This window comes from Dermochelys coriacea, chromosome 1, assembly GCF_009764565.3.
Source record: "Dermochelys coriacea isolate rDerCor1 chromosome 1, rDerCor1.pri.v4, whole genome shotgun sequence".
In the NCBI taxonomy this organism is placed as follows: domain Eukaryota; kingdom Metazoa; phylum Chordata; order Testudines; family Dermochelyidae; genus Dermochelys; species Dermochelys coriacea.
Genome location: NC_050068.2, coordinates 210884579 through 210900054, shown reverse-complemented (window position 1 = coordinate 210900054; position 15476 = coordinate 210884579). Strand labels below are relative to the sequence as shown.

At 45.8% G+C, this 15476-nt stretch overlaps 1 protein-coding gene across 10 annotated transcripts in view; it reads left to right on the top strand.

Moving 5' to 3' along the window:
- Positions 1–11459, top strand: part of ZNF384 (zinc finger protein 384) — a 32795-nt gene extending 21336 nt beyond the window's left edge. For 7 of the 10 annotated variants that reach the window (XM_043501217.1, XM_038422478.2, XM_038422459.2 and 4 more), the window contains 5 exons: positions 6034–6258; positions 6856–7038; positions 7823–7901; positions 8808–8966; positions 9149–11459. In XM_043501217.1, coding sequence (XP_043357152.1) covers positions 6034–6258; positions 6856–7038; positions 7823–7901; positions 8808–8966; positions 9149–9421 — 919 coding nt within the window. In that variant the 3' untranslated portion in view covers positions 9422–11459. The remainder of the gene's footprint in view (positions 1–6033; positions 6259–6855; positions 7039–7822; positions 7902–8807; positions 8967–9148) is intronic. The other 3 variants (XM_038422522.1, XM_038422469.2, XM_038422531.2) reach the window with 1 other exon arrangement.
- Positions 11460–15476: the final 4017 nt, after the last annotated feature.

Sequence of the window (15476 nt, the reverse complement as noted above, 5' to 3'; positions counted from 1 at the left end):
CTGCGGTTGCCACGAGGGAGATCCCTTTTGGTTACAGTCTTCTGGTCTTCCCAGCAAAGTCCAGAATACTATTAAAGACTTGCCTTTTGAGAATCTTTCTCTGTTCTCAGACCAGGTGGACAGCAAGTTCCATGGGCTGAAGGACCACCTTAAAGTCCAAGTTTGTACACTCCTTCTCCAGTCAAAAAGCACTGTCGGCTTGAGCACACACACCTCTGGTAGGACCTATCAAAAAAAGAAGTCCAGGGGTCATAGGTGCAGGTCTCCCCTTCCTGCTGCGTTGGCTCCAGCTCCAGGCCCTTCAAGACATCCAGAAGGTGCCAAACAGTCATTTTGGTGGACCAGTCAAGGTTACCATACCAGTCTCCATCTCTCCAGATCCAAATTTCCCCACTTTTGCAATCACTCTGTCCCACTTCCTTGGTGCTTGGTCCCAAATTTCTTCGGACCAGTGTGTCTTGAGTGCTGTGGAGGTGGTCTGTACCTTCCAGCTTGTTTCAATCCCTCTGTCCCCGTTCCCCTTCAGGGACCACTCTCACAAGGAACTCTTCCAGGAGGTACAATCTCTCCTTCGGTGGGGGCCTTAGAGGAGTTCTACAGTGTCTCAGAGGGGTGGGGTTTTAGTCCTTCTATTTTCTAATCCCAAAAGCAAAGGGATGGCAAGCTGGTTCTCAGACCAATTTTAGTTCTACATCTACTTAACAAATTATTTAAAGTGATGGTGTTGCATGGTTACTTTAGCTTCTGTTGCCCCCACAATTCAGGGAGGAGATTGGTATGCTGCCCTCAATTTTAAGGATGTCTGCTTTCATGTGGCAGTCAACCACGCTCACAGGAAGTACCTCAGATTTCTGGTAAATCAGAATCATTACCAGTTCACCATACTACCATATGGTCTGTCACCAGCTCCCTGAGTCTTACAAAAGTTACGGCAGTAGTAGCTGCGTTCCTCAGAAAATCGGGAGTTCATTTACCCTTACCTAGACGACTGACTTGTCAAGGGCTGATCCAGACTGCAGGTACAGTGCAGTGTATAGCTCATCCAGTCAATATTCAGTGCTCTGGGACTGCTAGTCAATGCCAACAAGTATCTTCTCACCCTAGTCCAGAGGATACAGTTTTATAGGGGCTGTACTGGACTCTACTCAAGACAGAGCTTTTCTTCCAGATTAAAGGTTTCAGGCAATTTGATCAATTGTTATAGACATGGAAGCTCATCCAGTCACAGCAGCATGAAACCATTTGAAGCTCCTGAGGCATACACCCTCCTGCATTTACGTGGTTCGATACGCCAAACTGCGCCCTAGAATTCTACGGGGTGGGCTGACATCAATCTTTTTGCTGAGCTGTCATCTAGACTCTGGTGAGGGTGCCTTCCTATGTCCTTGCCTTCCTAGATTGGTGGATAAGTTCCCTTTGCTGGCCCACAACTCACGTGCCCTTGGCTGGGGAGGCCCATCAGGGTTCTCTACAGACTCTGGGTTTATGGTCCCCAGAGGACTTACCTTTACACATCAGGTTTCAGAGTAGCAGCCGTGGTAGTCTGTATTCGCAAAAAGAAAAGGAGTACTTGTGGCACCTTAGAGACTAACAAATTTATTAGAGCATAAGCTTTCGTGAGCTACAGCTCACTTCATCGGATGCATTTGGTGGAAAATGCAATTTTGGAATTTTTTTTTTCCCACCAAATGCATCCGATGAAGTGAGCTGTAGCTCACGAAAGCTTATGCTCTAATAAATTTGTTAGTCTCTAAGGTGCCACAAGTACTCCTTTTCACTTTACACATCAGTATCAGAGATCTGAAAGCTGTCAGACCAGCATACCAAGTGTTTCTGCCACCTATCAAAGGAAACGGCCTGTTAGTCATCACAGACAACACAGCGGCAATGTTCTACCTCAACATGCAGGGAGGAGTCCTCTGTTCTCTACTCTGTCAAGAGGCAGCTCTGCTTTAGGAGCTCTGCATTGCCAACTCGACAGATATAGAAGCTTCTCGCCTCCTGGCGGGGGGCCAAAATAATTTAGCAGACTGCCTAAGTTAATCATTTACAAGTTACCACAAGTGGTCTCTTCATCCAGATATGGCTAGATGCATCTTCCATCACGGTGGGTTTCTCTTGCTAGGCGTATTTGCATCAAGAACCAACAGAAAGAGTCAACAGTTCTGTTCCCTGCAGTTCCCCAACAGACATGTTTTTGCTGCAGTGGTCAGGCAGGCTTCTCTGTGCTTTTCCGCCAATCCTGCGTATTCACATGGTATTTACTAAAGATAAGACAAGACAGGACGAGGCAAGAGTCTAACTTGTATCCCCAGAGTGGGACTCCCAACACTGGTTCTCCACTCTCCTGGCATTGTCTGAATCCTCCAATCTCGCTTCCACCACGCTTGGACCTAATCTCCCAAGATCACGGTTGCCTAGTCCATCTGAGTCTACAATCCATTCATTTAACTGTATGGATGCTCCTAGCTAGATAGTAGAGAGCAGTCTTGCTTGAAAGAGATTTAAGAGATCCTGCTAAATAGTAGGTGGCGTTTTACAAGAGCTACTTATCTTTCTAAGTGGAGACTTTTTTGCATGTTTTGCATGCATCTCACCAGTATGTGATGTCACTGTCCCGTTCTTTGGTTCAACATATTCTGGACTACTCATTGTACCTGAAACACCAGCTGTTGGCTGTTAATTTGATCAAAGTACACATGGCAGCTGTTTCAGCCTTCGACCCAAAGGTGGATAATTGCTGTATTTTCTTTAATGACGTGTCCATAAGGTTTTTGAAAGGCCTAATCAAATGATATCCTCAGGTGCAAGACCATGTTCCTCTGTGCAATCTAAACTTAGTGTTATCAAGACTTATTGGTCCCTTGTTTGATCTTTTGGCTACTTGCTCTCTGCTACATCTATCAACAAAGGTGGCATTTCGGTTGCTGTCACCTTGGCCAGAAGAGCAGGACAGCTGTGTTGCCTTTGTCTCGGCCTCTCTATACTATATCCTTTAAGGACAAGGTTTACCTGTGTCCTCATTGAGATTCATCCCAAAGATAGTGTCATCCTTCCATATCAACTAGCCAATTTATGTGCCTGCGTTTTACCTGAAGCCACTTTGGAGCAGGGAAGAGGAGTGTTTATATTCCCTGTATGTCAGGAGAACCCTGGCAGACCAACTTGTTGGCTTTTTTTTATAGCATTACAAAATTAGTTGCTAAAGGGAATGCAGTGAATGGTGCTATTTAGATTTCATACTGTGACAATATTGATTGATTTTTTTTTTAAGACCTAAAGGGACTGTTGTGATCGTAGAGTCAGACCTCCTGCATCAAATCCAATAATTTATGTTTAAACTGGAACAGATCTGTTAGAAAGATATCTAGGGATGGATTTTCAAAAGGGCGCTAAGCACACCTAAAAATCTGTCCTCCAGTCGTGACTTAGATTCCAAATGATGGAATATCTACCACATGCTTTAGTAAGTTGTTTCAATGGTAAAATACCCTTGCTGTTGAAAATTTCTTATTTCCAGTTTGAATTTTTCTGCCTTCTACTTCCAGCCATGGGGTCTCATTATGCCCTTGTCTTCTACATTAAAGGGTCCTCTACTATTGGATATTTTCTCCCCCAGGTAGATAGGTAGAGACAGTGATCAAATCACCTCTTTGCCTAAGCTTTGAAACAAGCTAATACATTGGACTTCTTCAGTCTCTCAGGCAAACAGGTTTTCCAAACCGTGAATCATTCTTATAGGCCTTCTCTGAGCCCTGTCCAGTTTTTTCAACATCATTTTTGAAGTGTGTATACCATGATCTGACATGATATTCCAGTAACAGTCTCACCAATGCTGTATGGAGGTAATATTTACTTTTACCCAGTATTCAGCACATCTGTCTGATAACTTGTACAGCCTCTGGTTACATTAGCCCTCCTAGCCACAGCATTGCATTGGGAGCTTGTGTTCAAGTAGATGTTCCTTTCAGCATCTCTGCTCTCAAGGATGTGGTCAGCCGTCCTGAAAGTATGAGGTAAAAATTGACCCAAAATTTCACATGCTGTATCTAAGTCCAGGGTTGAAACTCTTTGGAAAGTTTGGGGGTAAATTGGATAAAACATTTGGGTTAATAAATGAGCTTTTGGTTCTTGGAAATCATTCTAATGCTTCTTTTGAATGTCAACATTAAGCTGTTTTGAAGATGTGAGGATCCAAAACATCTTCCACGCTGTTGGTCCTGGAGAGCACTGATGCCTATGATTGTCTGAGGAGATATTTAACTTTACTTGAAAAGATAATGGTGCACTCAGCATGCGAGTTAAATAGCCGAGTGCGGTGTCAGTGCATTATTTGGATGAGTGCATTATTTGGATGCATACATTATACTAGGATCCGGGAAAAAGGTTGGATGAGAAGCAGGGGAAGATGAATGTGGGAATGACTGAAAAAAGGAGTTAATGAATGGTGCGGGAGGAAGGAGCTCTGAGCAGTGGTAGGTATCTGCATCAGGGAGATGGGATTCCAGCAACTGGACTTGGAATAAGGGCATGGCTGGATAGGATCTATGGAGGTGTCAGGTAAGTGTTGGATAAATGTATTTCTGCATGCATATACTAATCAAATTGATGCATATTTCAAAACTGTCACATAGCTGCAATGTGAATAGCCATGGTGTGTGTATGTGTGTGGGGGGGTAGACACAAACACATGGAGGGGAAGGGATCTCTTTGTGGAGAGGGAAAAGCCATATCTGAATTTAAGGGGATGTCTGAGAAGAGTGGGTTCTAATTCCTGCTGACTCCCAGTATCTACTGGGACTCCTGTCACCAAGCAATTCTTAAACATTTTTAAATACTTAAGGAAATTCCCAGACCAAAAAAAAAAAAATCATCAATCTGGAGTGAAAGTTGGAATAATCTTTGGATTAGTCAAAAATCCTTTAGGTGGCCTTTTAATTTTTTCAAACATTAGCCTGGAAGTTCCAAGTGCACATTCTGTGGGCATGTTTCATTTTGCTAAAAACCCCACAAAATATTGAAAAGTCTGCAAATGAATAGTTAAGGCCATAACAAACATAACTCTATCCATGTAGTGGCACCCCGAAGAGTAGCCAGAGACTTAGACAGCTTTACCTTTTCATTGCAATCAATAAAACTTTTAGACACTATTAGACAAATGGTGTCTTGGAGTCATGTGCAATCCTTGGGAAAAAAAGTTTCTTTTTCAGTTACTGATAAATAGCAGACAGAGGTCAATCATTTTTCCCTGTTTAAAGAGCCCGTGTGGCACCAGATATACATCTGAATAAAGCACTAATGTGTCCAAACTCCTAAAGCAATATAATGAAATATGGCAAGGCTATGGAAACAATATAAGTGTTGAGGTGATGAAGCATCATGTTTGGTATTCAGGGCACATGTGAAACCACTTATAAAAGCATTCTCTGTACTTCTCATTTTCAATATTCTATCCAAACTGTACAAGTACAATATCTTCTCCAAAGAGGGAGCAGAGTTACGGTGGTGGTGATCTTAACTGCTTTTGCAGACGTTCCAACGCTTGCTTGTCAGCTTTTATTGTGAAGTGGAACCTTAACCTGGAAATCCCAGGTTTTCTGTCCTTTTTTCACCCCCGAACAAATAAATGATTGATGAACAAAGTTTTTTGTCTGGGAATTTTTATTTCTACTCCCATCATACCTATCTGCTTATGCCCTTTCTAGGGTGCTGTCTTGTCTCCCATTTCTCATCTCTTCACCAAGCTAAGTGGATTTAGCTCTGACGCCCTCAAGAACTTGACCAGCCTGGTCCCTGGAGTGTGTCTGTGGCTCTTCTCTGATCTCCCCGAATCTGTCTCTCTCTTTCTGAGATTAAGGGGCCCACAGCTGAGCACGGTCTCCCAGGTGGGGTCTCCCCAGAGACACAGAAGGACTACCCCTCCCTTCTCTGGGACATTAAGCCTCTGGTAGTGAGGACTCCACCTGTTTAATTTTGGTACATGTTGGGGCCTGCACCATATGACACTCTCTCTTCCCCTCATCCCGGTCCCAGGTGCCGGATGTGTTCGCTGACGTTCTATTCCAAGTCGGAGATGCAGATCCACTCCAAGTCTCATACGGAGACAAAGCCACACAAGTGTCCTCACTGCTCCAAGAGCTTCGCCAACAGCTCCTACCTGGCCCAGCACATTCGCATCCACTCAGGGGCCAAGCCCTACACGTGCAGCTACTGCCAGAAGGCCTTCCGCCAGCTCTCCCACCTGCAGCAGCACACACGGTAAGGGTGGAGAAGGCTGGGGCCTTGTGCACTGCATGTTGCCGTCATCCCAGCATGCTGCAAACACACTAGGCTCGGCAGTCACTGTTTCCCATAGGCTGGGTGCCTCCTCCACACACCAGATCTGTAGTGGTGCTCCCAAACATATGGGACCTGTTGCCATAGTGAAGGCCAGGACAGCCTGTTTTTAGGGGCGTCTAAAGAGAGGTGATACTTCCTGTGAACCCTAGCCTGACGTTATCAGTGGGAGTCTTGAGTAGGTATAGGGCTATCCACTTCCCCCTCGCTCCCAACATAGCTCTACCTGTACCACCACCTGTCTTGCTACCCCTCTGCTATTCCAGTCCTGGGCTTCGCACACACAGTTCTGCCAATGCCCCTCAGTCAAGACTGTCCAGCTCCTCTCTCTGGCCCCCTGGTGCAGACAGGCCTTGGTTTTGTACACCCTGGGGGTATGTGGATTCAGTCCACGTCTGGAGTTCCTATGTGTAGCCAGGTAGCGTGGTGCTGTCCCACCCCCTTCGTGCCCTCCTTCCATCCACACTAGCCAGATGGTGGTCGTGTCCAACTGCTGCTGCTCCTCCTCCTCTTCGGCAGGATCCACTCCAAGCTTCACACAGCGATTGTCAAGCCGCACAAGTGTCCTCACTGCTCCAAGAGCTTCGCCAACACGTCCTACCTGGCCCAGCACCTCCGCATCCACTCGGGGGCCAAGCCCTACAGCTGCCGCTACTGCCAGAAGGCCTTCCGCCAGCTCTCCCACCTGCAGCAGCACACACGGTAAGGGCCACAAGAGGCTGGGGCCTGGCCCTGGCCCGGCCCGGCCCCCCCACCGCCGGCATGCACCTGTGGAGTACGCGCGCCGAGCATGCGGGGGGCGGGCAGGGGATGCGGCAGGCTGCACCCCCAGGAGGACGCGGCCCACCAGAGAGAGGATGGAGTGGAGGCTGCGCAGGAGACACTGACCACGTCAGGGCAGAGGTGGGCACATTCTGGCCTTGGGGGATCCTTGGTCTTGCACCGTGGGGGGCACAGAGAGAGAGACATTGGTCATGAGGGATCCCAGCATGGCACTACGGGGGTTGGGCACTGAGACTGAGTGTGTGGAAGCTTTCCCTGGCATTGCAGGGGGCACAGAGACACAGATATCACCCTGAGAGGCAGAGATTGTGTGTGCACCCTGAGCAGGAGTATGTCTCTTGGCACTTTGTGGGGCAGAGAGATGCACCTTAGTCATGTGGACGCCTATGCTGGGGACAGAGAACCTGGACATGCAGCCACTTCTCCTGGCACTGCTACAGATACCAAGCTGGCCTGTCACTTCTGTCCTTGTCATCCTCTGTACCCAGCCTGATCCTAGATAATCTCCCCATTTTCTCTTCTAGCTGGGCATAGGAGCAGAGCAGGGCCCCCTTGTCTCAGTGAGGTTAGAATAGTGTCTGTGGGTAGCATCGCACCCATCCCTGCTTGAGTGGCTATGGGATCTTGTCAGGGCATCAGGCCATGGGGATCCATTTCGACTTCCTGTTCACTGCTTCCCATTTGTGCTCTTCCTCCCTGACAGTATCCACACTGGGGACCGACCCTACAAATGTGCCCACCCAGGCTGTGAAAAGGCTTTCACCCAGCTCTCCAACCTGCAGGTAAGGGGGTGAGTTCACCCCAAGCCCCAGTAGAGGGAGCACACAGGGCTGCAGGGGCGGAGAGCAGAGAAATCCAGGGAGGCTGCTCCAGGTGTGGTGGAGTTGCAGCAGAGGAGGAGACTTGCAGCATTGCCACCCCAAAAAACAACTCAAGCCCCATAATATTACGAGATTTTGAAAAATGTTGGGTTCTTTTCATTTTCTGTTTGGCTTTTGAGGTCACATGTTCAACCTTTTCTTTCCTATGATACTCTAGAGCTGGGGATCTCAGGAAAACACCAGATATCATGAAACTTGTGGTAAAGTCACAAGAGCTGGTAGCTCTTGGGCAGTCTTCTCTGCCCATGGTGTGGAGGGAAAAGAGAAGAGCTGGGGGACCAGAGGAATCAGAGATGTCACTGGTCGTGGGCTGGACTGTTGGCTTCTTTAGTGCCATGGAAGAGGGGGTGAGCAACATGTTAAGGGAGGTTGTAGGCGACACTAAATAGCAAAGAGGGCAAGGAATAAAAGGGCTGTGGAAGAGTTGTTCGGTATATAGGGCTAAAGTGAGTCAGGAGCGGTGAGAGCCTAGGACAGCAACGTAGGATGTAAGAAAGGAGTTGAGAGGAAGGGGATGGGAGTAGGGAAGGACAGAGGAGAGGGATAAGGTTGGAGCCTGTTGAGGATTGGGAGATTCCCCTCTTCACATACTGCCAATGAACCAGCAGGAGGGAGACTGGGATGGTGGGGGACAAGAACTGAGAGCTTCTCCTCAAGGAACAAGCCCAGAGCCCAATCGCTTGGTTATACTGGGAACAAGGAGGCCTGTGGCCTGAGAGGGAGTAGATCATGAAGTGGCATCTTCAGCTCTAACATCCAATTCCCCTCCCCCCACACTCTCTCCCTCCTTCTTCCACCCCTCTGCAGTCCCACAGGCGACAGCACAACAAAGACAAACCGTTCAAGTGCCACAATTGCCACCGCGCATACACAGATGCTGCCTCGCTGGAAGTTCACCTGGCTACGCACACAGTGAAGCATGCCAAGGTCTATACCTGCTCCATCTGCAGCCGGGCCTACACCTCAGTGAGTATCACTGAAGGCAGGGTAGACATGGAAGTACTCCCCCCAGTGGGCAGAGATTTAGTCCTCATCCCTGAGGAGGTGCTGGGTGGGAGAGGTCTCAAGATCTGTCCCCAGTGGATCACTGATGCCTGCTTTCTCAGGACTCGCTCTCACCCTGATTCCTCCCTTCCTCCTCTCCCCAGGAGACGTACCTGATGAAGCACATGCGGAAACACAACATCCCTGACCCACAGCAGCAAGTGGCGCAGGCCCAAGTTCAGGCCTCCCAGCAGCAGCACTTCCAGCCGCAGGGTGGTGGGGCAGTGGGGGGCCCTTCTGGAGACACTAACCCCCCCAACCCTCCATCCCATTGCTCCTTTGACCTGACCCCTTACAAGACTTCAGAGCACCACAAGAACATCTGCCTCACTGTCAGCACCAGCACCATCCAGGTGGAGCATCTCTCCAGCTCCTAAGAGAGACTTTGACCCAGGGAGCAAAAAACCTCTCGTGCATAGCCTGTGCCCAAGGGCAATGGCCTCTCCTTGTGCAACAGCCTCTGGCCTCTCCTTGTGCAACAGCCTCTCCTGGCAGTGTACCCTGTTAATGGCAGCCCCTGGAGTGTCTCCACAGGCATCTTATGCAACTGCCTGCTCCAAAGAGGGGATACTCTCACCTGCAAGAGCCCCTTTCCAGTGCTGGGAGCCATCTTCTCACACACAAGCCCCTGAGTTCACACTCAAAAGAAAGGCCTAATTTTTGCCTCTGTATAATTTTAAAATGTGGCTTGAAAGCAGGTGGAGGGGGCACATTCTGGGCCACATGTGGTGGGATGGGATGGAAAGAGGCTGTTTGTGTGCAGAGGGACTTGGATGCATGCTGGCAGCAGGGCATGGAAGGTTCTGACATGGTTCACAGTGAGGGGTTTTTTAGGATTTCCTTATGTGGCTAAAGGAAAACATTCATTCCCCTCTCCTACTTGTGAAAGTGAGAAGGGGTGACTTCTACAGCTCCAGGCTAGGATAATTCCCCAGGGTGAAAGGGAGAACTCTTGGGGAAGGGGAGGTGAGGCGTATTCCCTGGGCTAGACATTGCCTAAGCTATTGGAGGATGTGGGAGGGCTGCAATTTCTCTTGTCCGCCTCTGGAGAACACAGGCAGGGTCTGTGTGTGGTCCAGCTGCCCTGTCTGCCACCCAACTGTAGGAGAGAGACACCCCCCTCCCTCCAAGATCCAAGAGAGTGGGTTCCAGGTCACTGCTGGGCCTGCCCTTTGTGGATAATGCAATAGTAGCTTAGTCTCCATATCCCCCAAAAAGAGTCTGCAGGCAGCATCAGGAAACCAAAAAAGCAGTGAGAGGCTAAGAGACTGCCACCATGCTTATTGCCCACCCTTCCCATGTCCCCTTCCCAGGAAGGAGAGGCAGGGGTTCTGACCCTCACCCGTCCTCCCCTCAGTTTCAGCAGTCTTCTGGTTCCCAAAGCAGGAGGCGGAACAGACCAGCTTCTTCAAGGAGCCAGCAGGAGGCAGGAAAAAGCTAATTCCTCCTGCTTGTGTCTCACCGTGGGCATTCTTCCAGGCTCCCTCTTGCTGGACTCACGTGGTAATTGTGGCCTCTTTTAGAACCAGGACCAGATGGATTCCCTAGACGGTGGACAACTGAGGGAAGGGAACAGACACCCCCACAAGGAGAGACCAAACCAATGAGAAGGGGGAGCCGCCAAGAATAAACTGAAAGCCCCTTGAATTTATTAAAAAAAAAATCTATTTCCTACCCCTGCCCCGCTCTGTTCTTGCTGTAACTGTTTCTATCCCTGTGTTTATAAAATGCATTATCCAGGCAAATTTTTATTTTCAATCTTTGTGGTGTCCCCCCCTTCTCTTTCTGTCTTTTGAGGTTTTTTTTTTTTTTCAACACCCCCTTTTTTGGTCCATATGGTTTCTGGATTATCATGTAACTATCTATCTGGCTTTTAATTGGATCATGAAGGCTGGCTCAGGAGAAAGAGAACAAGGAAGCAGGGGAAAAATTATTTATTGAGATTAAACCCCAAGATCCCAAGCTTCTGTATAAATTACTGGGGGAGGTTGGGTGTTTTACAACAATGTATAGAAAGAAATTGGTGTAAAAGGCTTAATGGGTCATGGAGGTGCTGGTGTGAGCATGAGCATCTTTCTGGCTCTACGCTCAAGATAAGCGGGCGAGAATTGTGTGTTCCTTCATGTATGCACCAGCACATCTATGTGAGCAGCTGTATAAATGTGCATCTCTGCCTTTGAGTGTGAACAGTTCTGACAGAGAGGAACATACTCCTCCCTCTGTGTACTGGGCATGAGTGGGCTGGAGTTGTGAGCGTTATGTCCTTATGCTCCTATGCATGCATTGCTGCAAATGGCTGTGGGATTGTACCTGCAAATGGCTGTGGGATTGTACCATCAAATTTTAGGTCGGAAGGAACCATTAGGTCATCTAGTCTGATCTGTATATTGCAGACCATTAAATTTTACCCAATTACCCCTCTGTGGAGTTCACTCACTTTTGTGTTTGGCTAAAGCCTATCTTCCAGAGAGGCATCCAAGCTTGATTTGAAGAAGTAGAGAATCCACCACTTCCCTTGGTAGTTTGTTCCACTAGTTACCCTCACTGTTAAAAATTGTGCCTAATTTCTAACTTAAATTAGTCTAGCTTCAGGCTCTAGCCTGCAGTTCTTGTTATGCCTTTCTTTGCTAGATTAAAGACCCCCTTTAGTACCCAGTATTTTCTCCCCATGAAGATACTTTAATACTGAAATCAAGACACTTCTCAGTCTTCTGTCTGGAAGATAAACAGATGGCGCTCTTTAGGCCTGTTACTGTAAAGCATTCTCCACAACCCTGAAATCATTTTTGTGGCTCTTCTCTATGCCCTGTCCAGTCTCTCCACATCCTTAAAATATGGACTCCAAAACTGGATGCAGTATTCTGGTATCAGTCTGACTAATGCTGTGTACAGGGGTAAAATCACCTCCTTACTTCTGCTCAGTACTCCACTGTTTATATATCCAAGGATCATATTGGTCCTTTTTGAATGCTTGTCTGTTATGACACCTAAATCCCTTCCACTGCCCCTGCTTTCCAGGATACAGGCTGTAGGTGTGAGCAATCATTCCTTGTTCCTAGATGTGTAATTTTGCATTTGGGTGTATTAAAACACATTTTGTTTGAATGGGCCCATCTTATCAAGCAATTCAGATTGCTCTGTCAAACTGCGCTGTCCTCATTCTGCAAATCTTTGTGTCATCAACAAATTGTGCAAACAGTGATTTTTATATTTCCAGATCACTGCTGAAAATCTGGCCTAGTAGCAATCCCTGTGGAACCCCACTAGAAATACTTCCCTTCAGTGATGATTTCCCACTGCCAACTACTTTTTGAGATCTGTCAGCCAGTTTAACATAGGCTTTAGTGATGATATATAGTGATATATTTTTAATCAGAATGTTTTTGTGCTGTACTAAGTTAAACACCATACAAAAGTCTGTCTGATACATATATGCAGTTACCTTTATGAACCACATTTTTAATCACAACGAATGAAATCAGATTTGCATGACAAGACCTGTTTTCCATGAAATCATCTTGACTGGCATTCATGATGTTTCCAACCTTTAATTCTTTATTAATAGAATCCTATTTTTAGTTTTTCCATTATTTTTCTTGGGATTGTTGTCACGCTAACCATTCTGTAGTTATTTGGGTCAATCCTGTGCCATTACTCAGGGTACAGTATGGATTGTTGAACAGCTGTGTCCCTTCAGTTCTCTAACCTGGGATGCCCTTTACACTGCTGTGAGAGCAACCACTCCTGGTCTGCTCACACACAGCCTCCAGCATGTAAATTACTTCCAGTTATACTGTATGAGTGCTATAGCCAGCCACTCATTAATACACTTCGAGGCAACACTAGCAAATTCCCAGTCCCAGACTTCCCCCAGAAATGTGTGTCTCTTACTGCCCAGCCCTCTCCTGGACAACTCAAGCTCATATAAAGTCTGTCATTTATTAATAGAAAATGATACGCACGAATCCTGTTATCTAAAATGGAGTTTCCCAAACACTTGAGTCCAAGCACACTGGTTTAGATAAGACAATAAAACAAGTTTGTTAACTACAGAAAGATTTTAAGTGATTACAAATAATGAGGCATAAAAGTTAGAACTGGTTACAAAGAAATAAAAGGTAAAATGCAACTAATACCCAACTTAAGCTAAGTGAATTGAAAGCAAAAGTCTCTCTCACCACATGCTTCAGCAGTCTTACTGGCTGACTTCCTTTCAGACAGGATCCTTCCTCAGTCCAAAGCAGTTTCTTTGTTCCTCAGGTGTTGCAGCTGCCGTGGGTAGAGAGAAAGGGAGCATCTGTTCCCCATTCTGGTATCTTTTCCTATTCCTTGAGAATCATTTCTAGCTGGGTTTCAGGAGACAGGAAGTCTGGGAATTGGAACCTCCAGCTGTTCCTTTGCTAAGATATTAATTTCTCGCTTACATCCTTTTTCTTGCCAAAGAATGGCCACTCAACCAGGTGATAGTCCATTTAATTTCATTGATACCTGACTGAGGCATCAGTTTGCCTTTTGTCTCTGAGGATCTGGTTTGTACCTGCTTCCCCAGATTTGGAATGTCTTAACATTATACAGGCAGTCCTCAGACTCACGACTCAATTGGTTCCTGAAAATCTCATCTTAAGTTGAAAACATCGAATGTGAATTTCCCATAAGAACAATGTCAGATCAAGAATTGTAAAGGTGAAACTGACGTCTTAAATTTGAAACATGATAATTTATAAACATCATAAGTGCTGTTCATTGTAACTCAAACATCATAAAGTCGAGGACTGCCTGTACAGTAGAATCTGATAAAATGTTGCCACACATATTTTGCCAGGACAATAATGATCAGCAAATTATGAGTCTTCAATTGATACCTCACCCGGCATACTTTGTACAAAATTTATCATAGTCTTGTAAAAGGGGTGAATATAAGGGTACAGATTGTCACACATCCCACTTCCCCTTCTTGAATATTGGCATGACATTGGCACTCTAATCTTCTAGAATTTCCCTGGTATTCTGAGAGTTATTAAAAATTAACCTTAATAAGCCAGAAATCTCAGCCAACCCTTTTAGGATTCTTATGTGCAAGTTTTCCAGGTGTGCTGATCTAAAAATGTTTATCCCTTTTAGATTATATTTAACATCCTCCTTAGTTACTAATGGATTGGAAAGTCCTTAATTATCATCGTTATATCATCCAGTTTCTTTCCAAATACAGAACAGGAATATTTATTGAACATTTATCCTTTCCTGCATCATTAACAATTTTGTCATCTCCATCTAGTAATGGACCCGTGCCATTGCTTGGATTTATTTAGTTTTTCATATACTTTAAAAATGCCGTCTTGTTGTCTTTAGCTCTGTCAGCCATGGACTTTTCCTTGATGTTCTTAGCTTCCCTTATCAATTGTCTACATTTCATAACTTCTAATTTATATACATTGCTATATATTCTCCCCTTTTCCATTTTTTACATCTATATTATTTCTAATTGCTGTCTTCACTTCACTGAATCAGGATGAGCTTTTACCCAGTTATCCTCTTTTGTGATTGTGAAATTGTGGCTTTTTGGCCATCAAATAAATTCTTAAAGAACTTCCAATTTTCACTCACATTTTTCTGTCTGAATATTTCCTCCCAATCAGTTTCACTCATTTTCCCCAGCTTTTGGAAATTAGTCCTTTTGAAGCACCAAGTTACATATTACTGGTTGGGACCGTACTCTCTTTGCCCATGTTGAATGTAATCAGGTAATGATTACTGGTCCCTAGGCAACTGCCAACTTCCAGTCCAATGATTTTCATCTTTATCCATCAAAATGAGATCCAAAATCTTACCTCATGTTGGGTGTAATATCTTTTTTGTTAGAAAATTATCATCTATAATTTTTAGAAACTAATAATTTCTACAGACTATATGAGTCCTCTAGCTAGTGTCTTGTAAATTGAAGTTCCCTATGTCAATGTAGTTTTTTTTTTTTCTGTACATCAGATAGATGTTTAAGGAGTAACTCATTCTGTTTTGGTTTGATTCGGTGTTCTGTAGCAGACCGCCTTCGGCCTTGTCAGGATATTGAATCATATGCATTCAAAATCAATTAATTTTTGTGAATTATGTACTCCTTTTCTGTGTACTAGGCATAAGGGGCTGTGAAATCATTCTGGTCCTCTATTGGGTCTGAGTATGAGCAGCTGCTAAAGAGGTGAGAATGATGTGCTGGGTGTCAGCCAGAGGCTGTATGAGTGTGAGAATTGTGTGCTCCTTCCCCCGTGCATGAATGGCTTGCTAGGAGGAGAAGCACATGCTCTTGCCCTACTCCCCAGAGAGGGAGTGAAATAGCTATGGGGTGATGAGAACTCTGTGTTCCTGTGGATGGAGTGTGGGGATAAATAGCCATGGGAGAGTGATATTCATATACTACTGCTCCAGAAGTGAATCAGT